This window comes from Nipponia nippon, unplaced genomic scaffold (assembly GCF_047370975.1).
Source record: "Nipponia nippon isolate SJK-2023a ecotype South Korea unplaced genomic scaffold, ASM4737097v1 scaffold_4, whole genome shotgun sequence".
NCBI lineage: Eukaryota > Metazoa > Chordata > Aves > Pelecaniformes > Threskiornithidae > Nipponia > Nipponia nippon.
Window position 1 is genome coordinate 119,744,174 of NW_028262358.1, and position 19,621 is coordinate 119,763,794.

At 40.7% G+C, this 19,621-nt stretch overlaps 1 protein-coding gene across 2 annotated transcripts in view; it reads left to right on the plus strand.

Annotated features, from left to right (window-relative positions):
- PTCHD4 (patched domain containing 4) overlaps positions 1-19,240 on the plus strand; it is a 97,811-nt gene extending 78,571 nt beyond the window's left edge. For both annotated transcript variants that reach the window (XM_009467324.2, XM_087776831.1), the window contains exon 3: positions 7,909-19,240. In XM_009467324.2, coding sequence (XP_009465599.2) covers positions 7,909-9,542 — 1,634 coding nt within the window. In that variant the 3' untranslated portion in view covers positions 9,543-19,240. The remainder of the gene's footprint in view (positions 1-7,908) is intronic.
- Positions 19,241-19,621: the final 381 nt, after the last annotated feature.

The window sequence follows — 19,621 nt, forward strand, 5'->3', positions numbered from 1 at the left end:
TTGATAAAGATATTAAACAGAACTGGCCCCAATACCGAGCCCTGGGGAACACCACTTGTGACTGACTGCCAACTGGATTTAACTCCATTCACCACAACTTTTGGGCCTGGCCATCCAGCCAGTTTTTTACCCAATGAAGAGTACACCTGTCCAGGCCATGAGCAGCCAGTTTCTCCAGGAGAATGCTGTGGGAAGCAGTGTTAAAGGCTTTACTAAAGTCCAGGTAGACAACATCTACAGCCTTTCCCTCATCCACTAAGCGGGTCACCTTGTCATAGAAGGAGATCAGGTTAGTCAAGCAGGACCTGCCTTTCATAAAGCCATGCTGACTGGGCCTGATTCTCTGGTTGTCCTGTACGTGCCACGTGATGGCACTCAGGATGATCTGCTCCATGACCTTTCCCAACTCCGAGGTCAGCCTGACAGGCCTGTAGTTTCCCGGATCCTCCTTCTGTCCCTTCTTGTAGATGGATGTCACATTTGCTAACCTCCAGTCAACTGGGACCTCCCCAGTTAGCCAGGACTGCTGATAGATGATTGAAAGTGGCTTGCTGAGCACTTCCACCAGCTCTCTCAGTACCCTTGGGTAGATCCCATCCAGCCCCATAGACTTTGGTGTGTCTATGTGGTGTAACAGGTTGTTCACCATTTCCCCTTGGATTATGGGGGCTTCATTCTGCTCCCCATTCCTGTCTTCCAGCTCAGGGGGCTGGGTACCCTGAGAACAACTGGTCTGACTATAAAAGACTGAGGCAAAGAAGGCATTAAGTACCTCAGCCTTTTCCTCAGCCTTTGTCACTATGTTTCCCCCCACATCCAATAAAGGATGGAGATTCTCCTTAGCTCTCCTTTTGTTGCTAATGTATTTACAGAAATATTTTTGTTGTCTTTTACAGCAGTAGCCAGTTTAAGTTCTATTTGGGCTTTATCCCTTCTAATTTTCTCCCTGCATAACCTCACGACATCCTTGTAGTCCCCCTGAGCTGCCTGCCCCTTCTTCCAAAGGTCATAAACTCTCCTTTTTTTCCCAAGTTCCAGCCAAAGCTGTCTGTTCTGCCAGACTGGTCTTCTTCCCCACCAGCTTGTCTTTTGGCACATGGGGACAGCCTGCTCCTGTGCCCTTAAGATTTCCTTCTTGAAGAATGTCCAGCCTTCCTGGACTCCTTTGCCCTTCAGCACTGCCTCCCAGGGGACTCTGTCAACCACTCTCCTAAACAGGCCACAGTCTGCCCTCCAGAAGTCCAAGGTAGCAGTTCTGCTGACCCCCATCCTTATTTCTCCAGGAATCAAAAACTCTATCATTTCATGACTGCTATGCCCAAGACAGCCTCCAACCGTCACATCAACAACCAGTCCTGTGTTCACAAATAGCAGGTCCAGCAGGGTGCCTTCCCTAGTTGGCTACCTTACCAGCTGCATCAGGAATTTATCTTCCACACATTCCAGGAACCTCCTAGACTGTTTCCACTCTGCTGTACTGTATTTCCAGCAGACATCTGGTAAGTTGAAGTCCCCCATGAGAACAAGGGCTGGTGATTGTGAGACTTCTCCCAGCTGATTACAGAACATTTTGTGTGCCTCTTCATCTTGGTTGAGTGGTCTATAACAGATTTCCACCATGATATCTGCCTTGTTGGCCTTCCCCCTGATTCTTACTCATAAACACTCAACCCTATCGTCACCATCATTAAGCTCTAGACAATCAAAACACTCCCTAACACACAGGGATACCCCACCGCCTCTCCTTCCTTGCCTAGCCTTTCTGAAGAGTTTATAGCCATCCATTGCAGCACTCCAGTTGTGTGAGTCATCCCACCATGTTTCTCTGATGGCAACTATATCATAGTTTTTCTGCTGCACAAAGACCTACAGCTACTCCTGTTTGTTGCCCATGCTGCATGCATTGGTGTAGATGCACTTCAGTTGGGCTATCAATCCTGCCACCTTTTTAAGGGGAGAAGCCCTAATTCCTACGTAACAATACTCAGGCATTTCCGTGGTTTCTAACACATGAAAAACCGTGGTGGGTTGACCCTGGCTGGACACCAGGTGCCCACCAAAGCTGCTCTATCACTCCCCTCCTCAGCTGGACAGGAGAGAAAATATAACAAAAGGCTCTGATTTTACCAATCAAATCAGAGTAAGGTAATGAGAAATAAAAATTACATCTTAAAACACCTTTCCCCCATCCCTCCCTTCTTCCCGAGCTTAACTTTACTCCCAAGTTCTCTACTTCCTCCTTCCCGGTGGCACAGGGGAACAGAGAATGGGGGTTGCGGTCAGTTCATCACACATTGTCTCTGCTGCTCCTTCCTCCGCAGGGGGAGAACTCCTCACACTCTTCCCCTGCTCCAGCGTGGGGTCCCTCCCACGGCAGACAGTCCTCCACAAACTTCTCCAACGTGAGTCCTTCCCACGGGCTGCAATTCTTCACAAACTGTTCCAGCATGGGTCCCTTCCACAGGGTGCAGTCCTTCAGGAACAGACTGCTCCAGTGTGGGTCCCCCGTGGGGTCACAAGTCCTGCCAGCAAACCTGTTCCAGCCTGGACTGCTCTCTCCATGGAGCCACAAGTCCTGCCAGGAGCCTGCTCCAGCACAGGCTTCCCATGGGGTCACAGCCTCCTTTGTGCATCCACCTGCTCAGGCATGGGGTCCTGCAGGGGGGACAGCCTGCCTCACCGTGGTCTTCCTCATGGGCTGCAGGGGGAATCTCCGCTCTGGCACCTGGAGCACCTCTTCCCCCTCCTTCTGCACCGACCTTGGTGTCTGCAGGGTTGATCCTCTCACATATTCTCATTCCTCTGTCCGGCTGCAGTTGCTGTTTTACAGTTGGGTTTTTTTTCTCCCCCTTCTTATATATGTTATCCCAGAGGTGCTACCACCATTGCTGATGGGCTTGGCCTTGGCCAGCAGTAGGTCTGTCTTGAAGCTGGCTGGCATTGGCTCTGTTGGGAAGAAGGGAAGCTTCCAGCAGCTTCTCACAGAAGCCACCCCTGTAGTCCCCCCCCCCTACCAAAACCTTGCTATGCAAAACCAATGCATGGATCTCCATCCCCTGCCTCCACTGAGATGGCAGACCAAAGGACCTTGCTAGCACACTGTCCCTCAAACATTGGCATGCTGCCCCCAGGCTTATCTTTAGTGAACCAGGTTTTATCCCTTTGTTAGGCTAGTTATTTTTCAAAGCAAGAAATTAGGTTGACTTGAGATTATTTGTTTTTGATCAATCTATATAATTTTTTTCTTATCACTTTCCTATCCTCTTGGTGATGGTAAATTGGTTTGCAATTGCTTATTCTATTACCTTCTGAGATAGGAACTAAGCTGATGGACATTAAGTTCTGTAGGTCATCTTTTTTCTCCTTTTTGAAGATAGATACTATGTTTGTCCTTTGTTCTTCTTGGACGATCCCATCTACATTCATTCTCTAAGGTGACTGCTAATAGTTTAGATTGCTTTGGCTCAGCTTTTAATTCATTAATTTCTCCAGGTTCTTCCAGCTTGGATAAATTTAACTGAATCAAGTGGTCTTTAGTCTGTTATTTCACTCTTCATGTTTTTATCTATTCTTTTCAAATTTATTTTAAATATCTTCTCATAATTAACCTTTTGTTTTGAAAGTTGAGGCAGAAAAACCATTATATATTTCCACCTTCTTTGCAGCCACCCTTATTTGCTCTCCTAACCTCATAAGTAATGGAATGTAAATTTCTCATCTCCTTTCTTCTTAAGTAGTCATAGGCCATTGCTTGTCTGGCAAATAAAAAATTGCTGCACTTAGTTCATGTCATGTTAATACTAGAGAAACTTGGCAGTTTTGACCCAGAGCCAAAGACCCTGTGAACCTTCCTAGAATTGCTCAGTGAACTTAACTCCACTGTCAAAGTTGTCAGTGACATTAGCCATGAAGCTGAAGGAACAGAATTTTACAGAGTGACTGTGGTGTCTGAATCATCAGAAATGTCAAGAAAATATTGGTTTCTGTCCAATTCAGAAAAAAATGGATTTGTATCCTTGGTGGGAAAGGGGAATAGACCTGCTTATCTGGGGAGAACAACAGAGGCTGACTGGAAAACTTGGTATAAGAGTAATGATGTAGGAAAACCAGTCAGGGAAAGATTTCTTCTTGTGGCAGCAAGGGAATTACTGCACTGTATTCCCAGTTCCTGTATTTGTGTGATAGAGCTGAAGTTATCTGCAAAAGGGGGGTAAATTGAAATTTTACATTTGTGTAATAATAATCATATGAAAAAAAAGTCAATATTACTGTAAATTGTTGATAGAGCTGGTAGACCATTGCTTCACCTAAGGCTTCTTTGGAAAGTGCCAGTCCATCATAGCTTAAACCATTTCTTCAAAAGGACTGCTTTTGCTAAATTTCCAATTTAAAAACATTACAATGATCCACAGTATCTGTTTTAACACTTTCAAAATCTTTTATTTTTTATTTGATTTTGCCAATCACTTTTAGCCATGATTCTTAACAAGAGCTTCCCACAGTTATTCTCTCCATACATTTGCAAGTATAACAACAGCCTGCAAATAATGGGCCAATTTCGGTCACCTCTAGAAGAAGGATAGACATCTCAGAGACTACTGTGGCCCTAGAAGCTTTGTGACAATTGATGCCTAGAAAGGGGAAAAATCCCAGATTAGTACCTCACAGAGGAGGCAGAAGACAGAACTCAGTTATTCTATGTTTTATTTGTAACATCCAGATGGCAAATTAGCCTATGCATCTTGGACAGCCAGCTAGGAGCTGTGGACATGTGGTCAAGGAGAGGTGTCGGAAGGGTGAGGGATGCTGAGACTGTTCAAATGGGAGATCCCAGGAACAAAGGATGCATGCATAGAACAAGTTTTATTAAAGATGCCACTCATGGACCAACAGGTTTACATTTTGCTTAGTTCAGCCGTAGAGTTATACTGGCTGAGAGTTTGAAACAAAAAAAGAGCCAGTCCTTCCTTCATTCGGTAAGTAACGGAATTATAAAGGTCCTGGTAGCAGGAGGCTGTGGTGGCCAAAAGCATGAGTTCATTTAGAAATGGTTTAGACAGATGAATAAAGGTCCCTCAATGCCTCCAAACATGATGTTGCAAATACAGCCTCCAGTTTTGGCAGGCCTTTTGGCTGAATGCAAAAAACTCAGAGGCTGAAATAGAAAAGAATTAATCTATATGTTTCCAACATCCTTTTCTTGAAAATCTGTCCCTGCACTTTGTCAGGTCAACTAGACAGAGGTAGAACAACCCTTGGTTCGACCCAACGTGGCTACCATTGTGTTGTTAAAGGGAGAAGAGAACAGTTAGAGAGGACAGATGTTCTCAAAGTCTCAGCTAGACCCTAAATTAGTGTTTCCAATGTGCAGTCTGTAGACCAAGGATTCCCTTAGTCTTAGATCACAGCAGGGTACCTGGGGCAGTGGGGGGAAGAGAGGAAACTGAGCTAAAAACCAGCATCTCCATTCAGTAAGATCACTCTGCCCTCAGTGCAAGAGTCTTGATGGGATGGGGAGATGGGAGGAATGACACCAGCAACAGGAGCAGAAATCCTGTGCTATTAGTCATCCCCCTCAGCCTTCTTCATAAGAGAAGAAAACAAAAAGAGAGAGTAAGAAAGAAGAAGAGTGCCTAAAGCTGGAAGAGAAGGGGCAAGAATGAGGTCAGGAACTGGCTCAGAAAGACAGGTGTTATGGACATATGGGGTATGAACAAGTTTTAAGTGGTAAAGTCATATATTAACGGGACTTTGTCAGAAATGTCTGGAAAAGAACCATCCAAAACGAATCGGTAGATGGAGAGGGTGTGAACACAGACATCTGAGGGAGATCATTGTGCTCTATTGTCCCCAAAAGAGAATGAAATACAGCTCCTATACTGTTAAATGAAACCATGCCAGGACATGGGCACTGGAAGTGGTGACCAGCCAGCCTGGTCCACACCCTGCAGGGTACTTACACGCTTGCTTTAAGCATAATATAAAATTGCATCCAAATCACTGGATTCTGTAGCTTTACTCAGCCCAAGGAGCCAATTGTTTCTGTTTGATGGTCCAAAAGTGACAGTGTGCAAGACAGCCGTGCCTTGAGAATTTGAACAGGCTCACTCTAAACTTACCAGGGAATTCAAGGTCCCTCCTGTACCAAGATGCTGATTCATAAGAGAGCATCATTTCCACACAAGCTTTTTTCTAACTGTAAGAGTTCTGTTATACTGTATGTTTATCTTTCACTAGGGACACTGATTTGCAGTAAAACAGGTAACATTCACAGAACTTGACAGTTTATGCTGTAATTTTCCCTGTCTAGAATGGCTGTCAGGAGTCTTCTTTGGGCAACATAAGCAGCTGTATGAATCCAAACAATTTAAATCAAAAGACAAACTCAACAGAGTTTTTGTTCACTATTACACACTTCATGATTTGCAAATCTCCTGTTGTCATATTTCTGGTTTTGTTACAAGAAAATTACCTTTGTGCGTGTTTTGTTGTGCTCAATTCTTCTACTGCAGAGAGCGAAGGCACACAAACAGAGCTAGGATCATCTGCAATCCGCTTCTACTTCTTTCTCTGCTCAGTAGTGTGTTTCCTTACATTGTCCAGAATTTTGTCAGGGCTTGATCCAAAGTGCAGAGAACTTCCACTTTCTCATCCAAACCCAAATGCATGTTTTTAATTTTTGACCAAACTTTTTATTTGAAAGCCAAACCCTTTTGGCTGTATTTTTTAATGTTAGTTTTTATATTTTCCCCAAATTGAAATTCTCTAATGGGAAATAAAAGAATATGTGTGTTTGTGTGTTTTATATATTTTAAACATATAAATTATATGAATATGTATACATAATGAATAACTTTTACTAGTTAAACCTTTTCTAGTAAGATTAGCTTCAACTTTACCATTCTGTCCCAAAGTTTAATAGCTTCCTGGACTGTGACTGGGATGAGCAAAATGAAAGTAAGTCTGTATTAAGCTTTAATTTATTAAAAAATCATACCCTAAAATACTTCTCAGCATGGAATACAAAGTAAGAACCTGTCATGGAGCACTGATCTTGCCTGGCTCTTTTCTGAGTGTCATCTCATGTGAGCTAAGGGAATTCCTTCTCTGCAGGAGGAGCCCTGGATAGCTGAGAGAGAAAAAGAGAGACAGACATAATAATGAAAACAAACCATAAGTTTTCCAGGCAATGGATGTGGACCAGTGATATAGCCAATACTGTACTCTCCATTATTACCACCAGCACATCAACTTTCGTATAGTGTGGAAACTTCTACTATCACTGAGAAGTTTCAACTTCACTCAGTAGGTAAAGAACAATCATACAAATTATTCTGGTTATTTGTACTTAATGGCAGTATATTTTTTCCTTTGTCCAGCATGAAGAACCAAGCTATCGCTTTCTTGGTCACACCTCCTCATTTCTCAAATAATGTCTTTAATTTATACTCTGTGGAAGAAAATGTTGTTACTTGCATTTGTAAGTGTTTCAAACTGAATCCCTTAAACATTGAAGGATGTAGTAGGATGCCACAAGGAATTTCAAGAATGAACCCCAGACTTGAATTAAACTTAATGTTCTCCTTTGTCCTGTATAGGCAGTCCACTTGGGAACTATATTCAATGTCTATTAAAATCAATGAGTGTCTTTTAAAGGGTATTTCATCATTTCATTTCTGAGCATGGAGAGTCTCAGAATATCAGGCTGTTGATTTAAGCACCTGCATATGAATTCTGGTACCTAGCTTTAGACAGATACTTCACAATTTTCTGTGTGTTTAACTGGTGACAAAATCATAACGAACCTTAGCTGAGAAAATTTTTTGCCTGCTGGAGGATGAAAAGCCTGGAGGATGATGGGCCTCCCTTTATATATGGACATGTATATACTTTGTTTTCTCATTTCAGGTCATGGAACCAAAGGAGTGTTTGAACTTCTTTCAGGATGGCGTCGAACCAGAGAGAATCTGCCATTCAAGGACAGAGTAGCAGATGCCTACTCAGATGTCATGGTCTCCTATACAATGACAAGCTCCTTGTATTTCATAGCCTTCGGCATGGGTGCAAGCCCTTTCACCAACATTGAAGCTGTAAAAGTCTTTTGCCAGAACATGTGTGTCTCCATCCTGTTGAACTACTTCTATATCTTCTCATTCTTTGGTTCCTGCCTGGTCTTTGCTGGCCAGTTGGAGCAGAACCGTTATCACAGCATCTTCTGCTGTAAAATTCCTTCAGCAGAATACCTGGACCGGAAACCTGTGTGGTTCCAGACCATGATGAACGATGGCCATCACAATACTTCTCATCATGAGACCAACCCATACCAGCATCACTTTATCCAGCATTTCCTCCGAGAGCATTACAATGAGTGGATTACCAATATCTATGTCAAGCCATTTGTGGTGATACTGTATCTCATCTATGCCTCTTTCTCCTTTATGGGGTGCTTACAGATTAATGATGGAGCCAACATTATCAATCTTCTTGCCAGTGAGTCTCCAAGTGTCTCCTATGCCCTCATACAGCAAAAGTATTTCAGCAACTACAGCCCAGTGATAGGTTTCTACATTTATGAACCTCTGGAGTACTGGAATGGCACTGTGCAAGAAGACCTAAAAACACTAAGCCAAGGGTTCAATACAGTGTCCTGGATTGAACAGTATTACCAGTACCTTAGAGTGGGTAACATCAGTGCAACCAACAAAAGTGACTTTATCAGCATCCTCCAGAGCTCCTTTTTAAAAAAGCCAGAATTCCAGCACTTCAAAAATGACATCATTTTCTCCAAAGCTGGAGATGAAAACAACATAATTGCTTCTCGTTTGTACCTGGTGGCCAGGACTAGTGAAAACACACAGAGGGAGGCGGTAGAATTGTTGGAGAAGCTGAGGCCACTCTCTCTTATACAGAGCATCAAGTTCATTGTGTTCAATCCTACCTTTGTTTTCATGGACCACTATGGTTTATCAGTAACTATGCCTGTCCTGATTTCTGGTTTTGGCATCCTGCTGGTGTTAATACTGACCTTTTTCCTGGTTATCCATCCTCTGGGAAATTTCTGGTTAATTCTCAGTGTCACCTCGATAGAGCTGGGTGTCCTTGGCTTGATGACCTTATGGAATGTAGACATGGATTGCATTTCTATACTGTGCCTTATCTACACTTTGAATTTTGCCATAGATCACTGTGCACCCCTGCTTTATACATTTGTACTAGCTACTGAGCACACCCGAACTCAGTGTATAAAGAACTCCCTCCAAGAGCATGGGACAGCCATTTTGCAGAACGTTTCTTCTTTTCTTATTGGGTTGGTCCCCCTTCTCTTTGTGCCTTCAAACTTGACCTTCACACTGTTCAAATGCTTGCTGCTTGCCGGCAGTTGCACACTTCTGCACTGTTTTGTTATTTTGCCCGTCTTTCTAACCTTTTTCCCACCTTCCAAAAAGCACCACAAGAAAAAGAAACGGGCCAAAAGGAAGGAACGAGAAGAGATCGAATGCATAGAGATTCAGGAGAATCCTGATCATGTTACAGCAGTCTGAAAGGCTTAGAAAAAATAATAGTATATTCTCTTTTTAAAAAAAGCGTTGCACAGAGATGCAGGGAAAATAGAGCAAAGATCTCAGCTGCTTGTGCTGGCCAGGTCTGACAAGGCAAAGGAAGATCAGGAAGGGGTATTCATGACACATCAAGGTGCAAACTTTTTTAAACAAAAATAATGAAAGTAAAAATAATCTCAGATGTTTCCTTTGAATTCTCATTCTCCACCAGGGAAGAGTCTGTTAGCCATTAAGTGTTTCTGAATCTCAAACTGTAGCTGTAATGGGAATTGCTTAGTCTGTCGTAGGTAGGACTGAAGCAAAGGTGAAAAAAAGAGTTACTGTTAAGTAAACAGTAGGGAAAAAGGCAGATATGTTTGATAAAATTGTCCATGGAAAAGAAAAAAACAACAACATTTCAAATGAGAAAAGGGAAGAAGACCAAGAGAGATAAAAAAATGCCATGGTATTTTTTTCTTATTTTCTTAAGCAAGTTGGTTAAGATGAAACCTATGCACTTGGGAAGTAAATGTTTAAAACAATCTAAGCCAAAGTACTTCCCAATTCTACTATACCATGTATATCTGTAACACCACAATTAGAGTGTTATTGTGAATATGGATGGCAAAGCTATACTGCTAAGGGATAGAGGTATTGTTTATATAAGAGAAGAAATAATCATAGCAATTTGGAAATCTAACATTTAGTTTCTTTAAATGTGACACATAATCTTTATTTCAAGAGGTCACAACTGGTAACTAATACCATACACCCATTTTGGTATTTCTGAATTGTGAAATTCCCCTTGAACTAACAGATCTCATGAATCTAACCCAGGCCACTGCAGCAGTATTTGCAGTTCCTGCAGTGTAACACTTTTGGAATTTAATTTATCAGTGTTGACATTAAATACTGAATATTAATCAAGCAGGCACTTTAAACGTAATGATGGATCGCATATCACAGGCATAATGTGATCATGTAACAGCTGAGTCAGCGCTGGAGCACCCGCACAGTATTATCATTATATATTTGGTCCAACGGACGAAGGGATATATTTGCTGGTCCCTGCAATATGCTGCAGGAAGTGGGATTTTCCCCTTCTTTAAGCAAAATGTCAGTCAAATACTTGCCACACACATAAAAAAAGATGTTGTTACAGTTTGCACGGGGCTGAATCATCCCCTAGTTGTAAAAAGACAGATCAGTCCCCTGTGGGAAGGGGAGGGGAGGGCAAAATGTCTTTATTATTATTACTCCTAAATATTTGAGTGTTGATGGTCTGCAACATAAAGCTTTGTTATGGCAGTTGAAATTTCATGGGAGAGTGCAGTAAATCTGCAGTTACTATGTGATGCTAGAAATCGTACTGTAAAGAACTGTGAATGACTTTCTCTGTTTTGTAAACTACACGGCTTAGTAGCCCAAAAGAAGGGATGAAAACAGATCTAGCCATTTCAGTTTGCTCTTGGCCCAGTTCTGTGCTGGAGCTTGCCATGTCCATCTCCCCTTTCAGTATTTTAAAAGGGCTTGCTTTCTACTCTCTGGAGTATGGTATAGAATCACCTACATGAGCAATGTCTTCCTGAATATATAGTATCCATGAGGACACTATGTAAAGATATCACTATATGGAGTATTTATGTTATTACTTAGTATTACTTGTGGGTACCTTTAAAAGATGTCTGGAAGCTGTTTGCCTTCCAAAATGTGTATACATGTCTATTTGTGGCTGGTTAACTCAGTCTCAAACCTGCAGAGTTTGCTGATGAGGGTGTGTACATATGTTTCACTTAAAAGCTCTCTGCAAGATGTTGATTCTTTGTTCTGTGACATCTCTCCCCTCTTCCTATTGTTTCATGGTTAGGGAGAGCCAGAGGAAATTCACCTGCAGCACAAAAAGCCATTTAAACGCTAGTTCTAATGTTCATTAGCTGCTTCTGTTTCCAAGGAATGCAGTTTTGCCTCTTTATATTTTCTGTACTTTGCCATTATCATTTGCCAAATATGACCTCTGTGTTTTAGGAGCGGTCAAAGCTCTTGATTGTTCAAGGGACCTTTTGTGTGCAACAGGTTTTAGAGAAAGATAAACTTTCTAGATAGGTAAAGCTTCCAAAGTTTGAATCTAGATCTAAACTTCAGGTGTAGCTAGATCAGGGTTACTGGTTTGATCCAAGATATTCAAGGGCCAGATACAAAACTGACATATAAATAGTTTAGTAAGATTTAGGAGGAGGGGATGTTTTAATGTTGGGTTACAGCTCAGATGCGTCTCTAGTTGGGAAGTATTTACTGACCTTGATTTGCATCTTGAAGACATTGTGCAATATCCATCCTTTTTAGAACAGTCGGTTTTGAATGTCATACCTTCTTACATTTCCTCCGCTGTCCATACAAAACCTGGATTGTTGCAGCACAACTGTGACCCTTGGGTATCAATTCTGGAGGTGTCACAGGGGAAGCTGCTGGTCTTCTCTTGTTCTTCCCAGATGTATCCCAGGGTCTCTGTCATGCATTGTATTGAAGAAAGTAGCATTTTCCAAAGTCATCAAAGCCAGGATTCATCTCATCTAACTTTGGATGTTGACAATGTAGATATTTATATCTGAGCTCCCTTTATGGCCATAGGAGAGGGACAGACACTTCTGACCCATTTTACAGCTGTGCATTAGGACTAAATGAATCAAGCCTTTAAAAATGCATATTTCTGACCATTGGTGATGAAGGAAGATCAGCGTTATTAGTTCAGACACAGACATCGGCAATGCAGATTCATCCAGATTTGGTGAGATTGACCCCACTTAAAATGAACAAATATCAAATGAAATAGAAAATGAGAAAACTTTAAAATCTTGCTTCCCAAGCTTCTATTTTAGGTGTAAATCCCAGGAGTAGCTCAGCTCAAATTTTATGTTTGGCTTATAAGGCTTTTATGCAGAACAGATAATTTAAAAATTGCCACTGGAATTCCCCTAGCAAAGAATGGTGAGCTAAGAAATCAGAAGATGTCAATATTGAAGGTGGGATCACACAAATGAGCTAGAGTTTGATGAGATGTCAAACCAACTTCTCTCTCAATATCATGCATGCTCAGTAGCACTTGTATATACCAGACACAAAACATACAGATTACACTCTGGGACTAGAAGTTTTTTATTTCTACTTCAGTGTGGGAGTGGAGCAGAAAACAAACCAGATCTTCCATGGATGTAATTTTATTACTTTATTTATCAAGCATTTTCTACAGCCACCAAGAAAGGCCGTTGCAACTGTTACTCCTGCAGATATGTCAGTCTGCAGAAAAACTTTCATCTCAAGCTAAAAAAAAGATTATTTTCTTCTATAATTCAGTTCACACTGAAATCATTTGGGCATGAGGGGTCCATATTTTTTTAATTCCTTCTCCTTTTTTTCTTATTTTGCTTTCAGTCCTTTTCAATAAATTCCACCCCTTTCTGCAGCACCCGTTCAGCTCAACTGGAGCTACATAAGTACCTGTGAAGAAAGGACACAGACCATGCAAAGCAATTTGACACTCTGATACATGCTGCATATTAGATCTTCATTATACACTTTTTTCCCAGTTACCATAAGTCCCCTGGGATATTGCATATGTTCCTTTAATGTCTGGTTTCATATATGGTCTACATAAGCTGCAAAGAACCCTGTGTGCATTCCCTACTTGGTTTGGTTTCATTCCCTCAAAGTATATTGGTTTGAATTCATTGTTGAGATAACTCTGTTGAAGTCAACAGATTTATTGCCATGATATATCTAGCTTTGCATGCTTTCTGTCTGGTAAGAAGTGAAATCATGATAAATGAACCTCTTTCTTACACTGTTGATATGCTTGTTGAACAATATATCTGTCTATACTCTATAGCCATTGTTGCATGATGCATTCAGGAGGCTGCAGTGAAGATATATTTTCTTTCTGTAATTTTTTCTTTACACTTTCCCATGCGAGATATTTTAACCTTAATTAATCTACTCTTCTGTCTTTTTTATTAGAGTTAAGTCTTCACCTCTGTAGTCCAGTACTTGATGTTTCATAAATTTATTACCTAACAAAGCAACATATTTTTTATGGCCAAGATAGGTATGGATGCATGGCACCTTGCATGTATAATTTAAACAGATTATCTTCAGGGTTATCGTTCTCATCCTTTTACTTCAGACAGTTCCTATTTAGGATGTAACCTGCCACACACTAATATCTATTTGAGTTCATTTGAACAACTCTAGTTTTGAAATTTTCTCCAGTGAGAAGGAAGAGAACCAGGGGGAAGGAAAAAATATGAAGTAAAGTAGTTGTGTAATCAGTGTTCTTTTTTCCCAAAAGGCTCTCACTGCTCTACTCTTAATTAAGTCACAATGAGTAGTGACTCTAGCATAATTAAGATTTATTTCAATGGAGTTATTCCATATTTCACTATGACAAGAACTTGGCTTATTGTCTTTATGCAAGTACCATGCTAAGTCTCTTTGATTAATTTTTCTGTAATTATAAACTTTAATAAGTTCTTTTTCATTGCAACACTAGGTTTTTGAGTACCTCGAGCTCTCATTTGATGTCCTAGGAAACACTGAAAGGAAGCAAAGTTAGGCAGTTAGTGAGCAAGAGATATGTAGTGTTGGAGAAAAGGGATACTTCACAAAGAGGCAGTGTATCCTCCAACAAGGATGTAAATAAAAATTTATGTTAAGGCTATCTCAGAAGATTAAGGTGAAGTGAAAACCAAGTGAAACGTTGTTTGGAGGGTAGTGTAATGCAATTATAGACAGTCAAAACTTTGATTCTTCTTCCATACCATCTTACACTAATAAGAAGGCATTTGAACAGGGAAGGAAACTGAATATGGAAAGAAGCTCATTCATCACCTAAAACGCTTCTTTTCACCGTAGTCTTGCATAAAGCAATCACACAGTAAGTGAGTGCAGGTTCTCCCACCTTAGCATGGGCCTCTCCATGACCTGTTTTCGATGTACAGCAAGGAAGGGATCCCATCTTGGGTTTCACACGCACTTGGGGAGGAGATTCAGAGCTGCTTCCTTACCTGACGAAGCTGTGAATGAGAGCTGAAAGGTGCACACTACGCTGCAAGCACAGCTTGCTCTCTGCCTTCTTACGAGCAGCAACACCACAATCTCCTGGAGATATGCAGAGGTAACTACTTGGCACTGAGTGCCGGCATTCATAATTTCCCCAGGAGTAATCAGGAATATGTGATCACAGCAGCTCACAGGCATACACCTTTGACCAAGAAGACTTCAGGGGCTTTTTTAGAGGTGTTCTTTGAGAGATCCCCATTTCTCACTACAGAGCCCCACACATCACCTCACCTGCCCAACACTGGGGAGGTGCAACTGCTTCTTCTGACATGTCATTCAGGTAGAAGAAAGTTTTCTGGAAGCTTTTCCTTTTAATCCTCAAAGTGTTCTTTTCCCCAACTGTCTCTACCTCCTTCATGGCTTAAAAACAAAGGATCCGATGTGAAACTCGGATGCTCATCGTACCCATAGAGGTGTGAAATGTCATTGCTTAACCACAAGGTTGAGGTGGGTTGTGGGTTTTCAGGCCAAACACAAGGATCTGGCCTTCTTGCCCAGACAAGCAATCAAAATCAAAATCCTGCTGAAAACAAGTAAATGTGAAGCAGTTCTGATCTTCATCTTTCCTTGTTTTCTTTGTTTCCTCACTGATGTACCAATGTGCCCACAACACTATTCTAATTTTCTCCCTGCTTCCTCATTAAAGAAAATAAAGTTTCTCTTTCCCACTCCCTGAGGCTATCTTTCCTTTGCAGCTCAACTTATTTTGTACTTTAATCTTCTGTGTGTGCTCTCAACCTCTTCAAAATTTTCCTATTTATTTTTGAAAACTCTGACAGCATAACCCTGTTGAAATAAATGGAAGATGCTTAGATGCATCAAAGTGCAGACACTGGTACAGAACTAGCTAATTTATAACAGCACCCAAATAGCTAAAAACTTTCTTCAGACAGAAAAGTGTCTGTAAGAAAATTCAGAAAATAATTAGGCCTAAATTTCCATTTTTCTGTACATTTTATCTCATAAACTTCTACTCTTTCTAGTTCTTTTTACTGTAGGGATTTCTTTTTTTCAGCGTGCTTTTATCATAGAAATGCCTAGTTTTTCACTGTTTTTCCATTTCAGAAGCAAAAATAAATGGGTATTTCTTCATGCCCTCAAAAAAAGAAAATATTGCCCCTGTTTGGAACATTTTGTGCCAAGTTTCTGTTCAGAGCACGTTTGCCAGGCTGAATTATACAAGCCTCTGGAAACAAGTATTCTACTGGAAATGCTGATACAGCCTTAACTGGAGAAAAATTAATGGTACCTCAACAGTGTCCTGTTTAACTTCAACCCCTCTGGATCAGCCTGCTGGGTACTCCAGGCAGTATTTCTAACACAGATTGATAATGGTCTCCTCATTACTTGCAACGCCACTATTCCGGCAATATCAGCTGTATAGTTCTCCTGAGCACACATCAGAGTCTACCCTGCTTATGTATTAAAATTATGAAGAGATTAGCACAGCTTCTGCTGGAGAAAGGATATATCCCTGGGTAAAGCAGTGTGGCAGCCCTCTGCTGTAAAACTGCTTCTCAGTTGCCCAGCTGTATATTGGATGTTGTACTGAGTTCCTCTGTAAAGGACAAAGAGCATCGCTTTTGTTTCAATAAGACACTTGAGAATAAGACATGAATTATTTCAGATTCAGTCATGGATATAAATTTTTAGATGGGAATTTGAATAGGAATGTCAATTGAATAGAGAGTAAAAGTCTCCATGAAAAAAGTGGTCCAAAATATTTTTTTTTTCTATTTCTCTTGCAATTCTGGCGTGATACTTCTCTGATCTTATTTCCTCTCATCAATAAGGACTGAACTTTTTTCACACTTATCACACTGAAGATAATTCCTGACCTATGAAAACATCCTGTCTGCCAGAAGCAGACTTTCTCTTGGAGGAAATCCCATTGGTTTCAACTCCATGTCAAGAGAGATTTTACATCATCTGGCCCAGCAGAAGTGTTAGTATGTACCTATTCAGACATAGAACCTCATTCCCAACATGTACACTCAAATACTAAATATGTAGGATTTGTGGGATGTGTGATTTTGCCTCTACAGAAAAAGAAGAGGTAGTGCAAAACTCAGTTCTGTGGCTAGATCAGCTTTCCACCATGAGGTGGAAAAGCAAAGAGTGACCAAGGTGTCAGCCTAGCTGCAATTATTGTACCTGTGTGGGAACTTCAGAGAGGGCTTGTCTAGCTGTGAAAGCCTAAACAGTGACAGTATCTAGCCCTGAACAAGAACTTGTTCTCTTCTCACTACCTCAGAGAGCCATGTGTAGAAAAACAAACTGCTACTGAACAGCACCATGAAACCTGCTCTAAGTCCTGGGCATGATAAAGCCAGTTGAAGCACAGAACTTAGGGTGCAACCTCTTAAGACTGAGGCAGTTACCTTCAGAGGTGATTCCAGGTTATGGCATGATACAGGTGCTGGAATTAATCTTCAAAATATATAGGGAAGTCTCTGGCACAGCTTTGGTCCAGAAAACCAGCAATTCCTAGGCACAGTCCGGGTGCTGGCATGGCCCAGGGACCATTCCCACCAGAGAGCTTGTTTACAGTTACCTGTTTTTTTAGACTACAGGAGAGTTTAATAGTATGGACATCAACATACCATGCCGGCCTCCTTCAGGGCCACAGAGCAACTCCTGACATTGCTTGGTTTACTAGCAAAATTATATCTTTAGACACCAATGCAGCCTATATTCATACTGGTATTTTACTTCTGAAGATCTTAATCTGGCAAAGCACTCAAGTAAATGATTTAGTTTAATCAAATTCTTAAGTCTCATGGACTGGGACATCTTTACATTTAAGCATGTGTTTAAGTACTGAGCTAAATAAGGGTGCACTTATCTCTGTGCTTCAAGTTAAATACGAGCTTTGCAGAAAGAGAGGCCTTAAAAGCAAAGGCCTTTTTCCCATAACATACTAAATCCTGCAATTATAGTAGCAATTTCACAATATGTAGAAAGACCGTGCCAAGCACATATATTTTTCAGGGTTTCAATTTCCCTGATGTGAGACATCTCAGGGACATTTTAGTGATTTGTTACAGTCATACCACACTCAGGCAAGAACAAAGCCTTGCTAAGCACTTTTTCTGGAAAAATAACAAGAAGATATTTGACTCAGAATGAGAATACAGTATTTTATGGTGTTAAAGCTCATTTTTAAAAGAAAAAATGAAACTTTTCATTTAATGTAATTCATTATTTCTTTTAAGTGATACTCTGGAGAAGTGCTGGATATGCCTCTATTATGGATAAGAAAGGAATTGCTTGATGAAGTTAAATTCAGCTTTGCCAATAAAAAAATCCAAAAGCTGGCTTTGTGCCTAGTGTAAAACTTGCCATGGTGTCATCTGTTGCTTTTTAATTAAATTAAATGTGAATAGTGACATGAATGGGGCAGAAGTGGAGAATCACGCTATACATGTCCTTGGGCTGCATCTGGTGAGGAACGCTTATGTACACCAGGAAAAGAAATCAAGTCCCCACTCCTGCACAAAAAGATGCAACTGCCAAGCTGTAAACATTGTGAATAATCCCATTGGCTTCAGTGGATCCATCAGGATGTATATAAAGATATGCCCATAAGTCTTTGCCAGCCTGAGGACTGGGATAAGCAGATATTCTAATCTAAAAGGAGGCAGAAGGTGTTAAATCAGACATTTCCTCAACATCATTAAAAAGGTTCAGTGTAACTGATCTCTGTTTCTTACAAGAATAATGCCTTTTAAAAAACTTTGCCCTAAAATATGAGCTCGATAGAAACACAGGCACTATAAGCATTTAAGAGTCTAATGACAAACAGTGTCTTTTCATGAAATAAGTCTTCCCCTGTGATGTCTGTAGACAATAGTTTATGGAAGCACACAACCAGATGGAAAGGGACATGTAAATATCAGATATCAAAAACCTTCCCTCCTAGGCTATAGTCAAAGGAGAGAAATAGGTACTTGCAATTCATCTAGCACAGATAGCTACTTTAGGATGAGGGCCCTTGCATGCATCTGACAGCAGCTACCAGAGCTGGTGAATAGCCTAAGATAACTAGTTCATATACCTGAAAGCATATGTCTAAAGTGGGTCAGACTAATCCCTCTGAGGCATCTCTGTTCGTTGTAACTGCAATGAAAATGTTGATAAATAATTTGCTGGTGATGGGCAATGGAACAGGATGGCAGATGGGTGACTGGAGCATTACAAACAACACAGTTGTGAGCAGGCAAGAGTCACTATAGGAAGAATACAAAAAGGACTGAATTAAGCAAGTACTGTAGGGAAGATGAAGGTAATTTTTTCCAACTGTTATTTATGTCCATTTGCACCCTAATTTGATGTAATGCTTGTTCTTCTTTTTAGCCCATAATGGTCAGCTTTTCTATCTCCCTTTAAGTTGCAGAATTTGCTTAACCTTTTTTTGTATGAATTTAGCATTAGGTGTATAATTACTGGAATTTCTCAGGTGTAGGCAACTTTACTATACTACAAATAAACACCATAAGTCAATATTGGTTTTCTTCCCACATAAAGCTCCCTTGTTGCTGAAAACTGTTAATATTTTTCAAGATTATATACCATGACCATATTTGTATAACAGCCTTTTACTGAGCTTGAAATTCTATACTAAATACTTATGTCTTTCAAAGACTGAAATCTTCAATAAAATATATTACTCTTAAATATTAGAATTTTCCCTTTCTTTAATAGAAAGATATTCAGTATTAATGCATATTACAGGACCATTTTGTCAGGTGCCTGTTCCCTTACATTTAGTTTTAGAGGAAATGAACAGGGGGTTTTTTTAAGAGCAAATGTGCAGCTAAGACCTCGGACAGCACCAGGAGCTGGAACCTCCTTCCTCACAAGAGGTGCAAGGCATTTCAGGACTTGGGAAGAGTGAGTCAGAGTCAGGGAATTGACAGCCCTGAGCTGGCATATGGACCTTCATGGACTATTGGCACATAGACAATTTA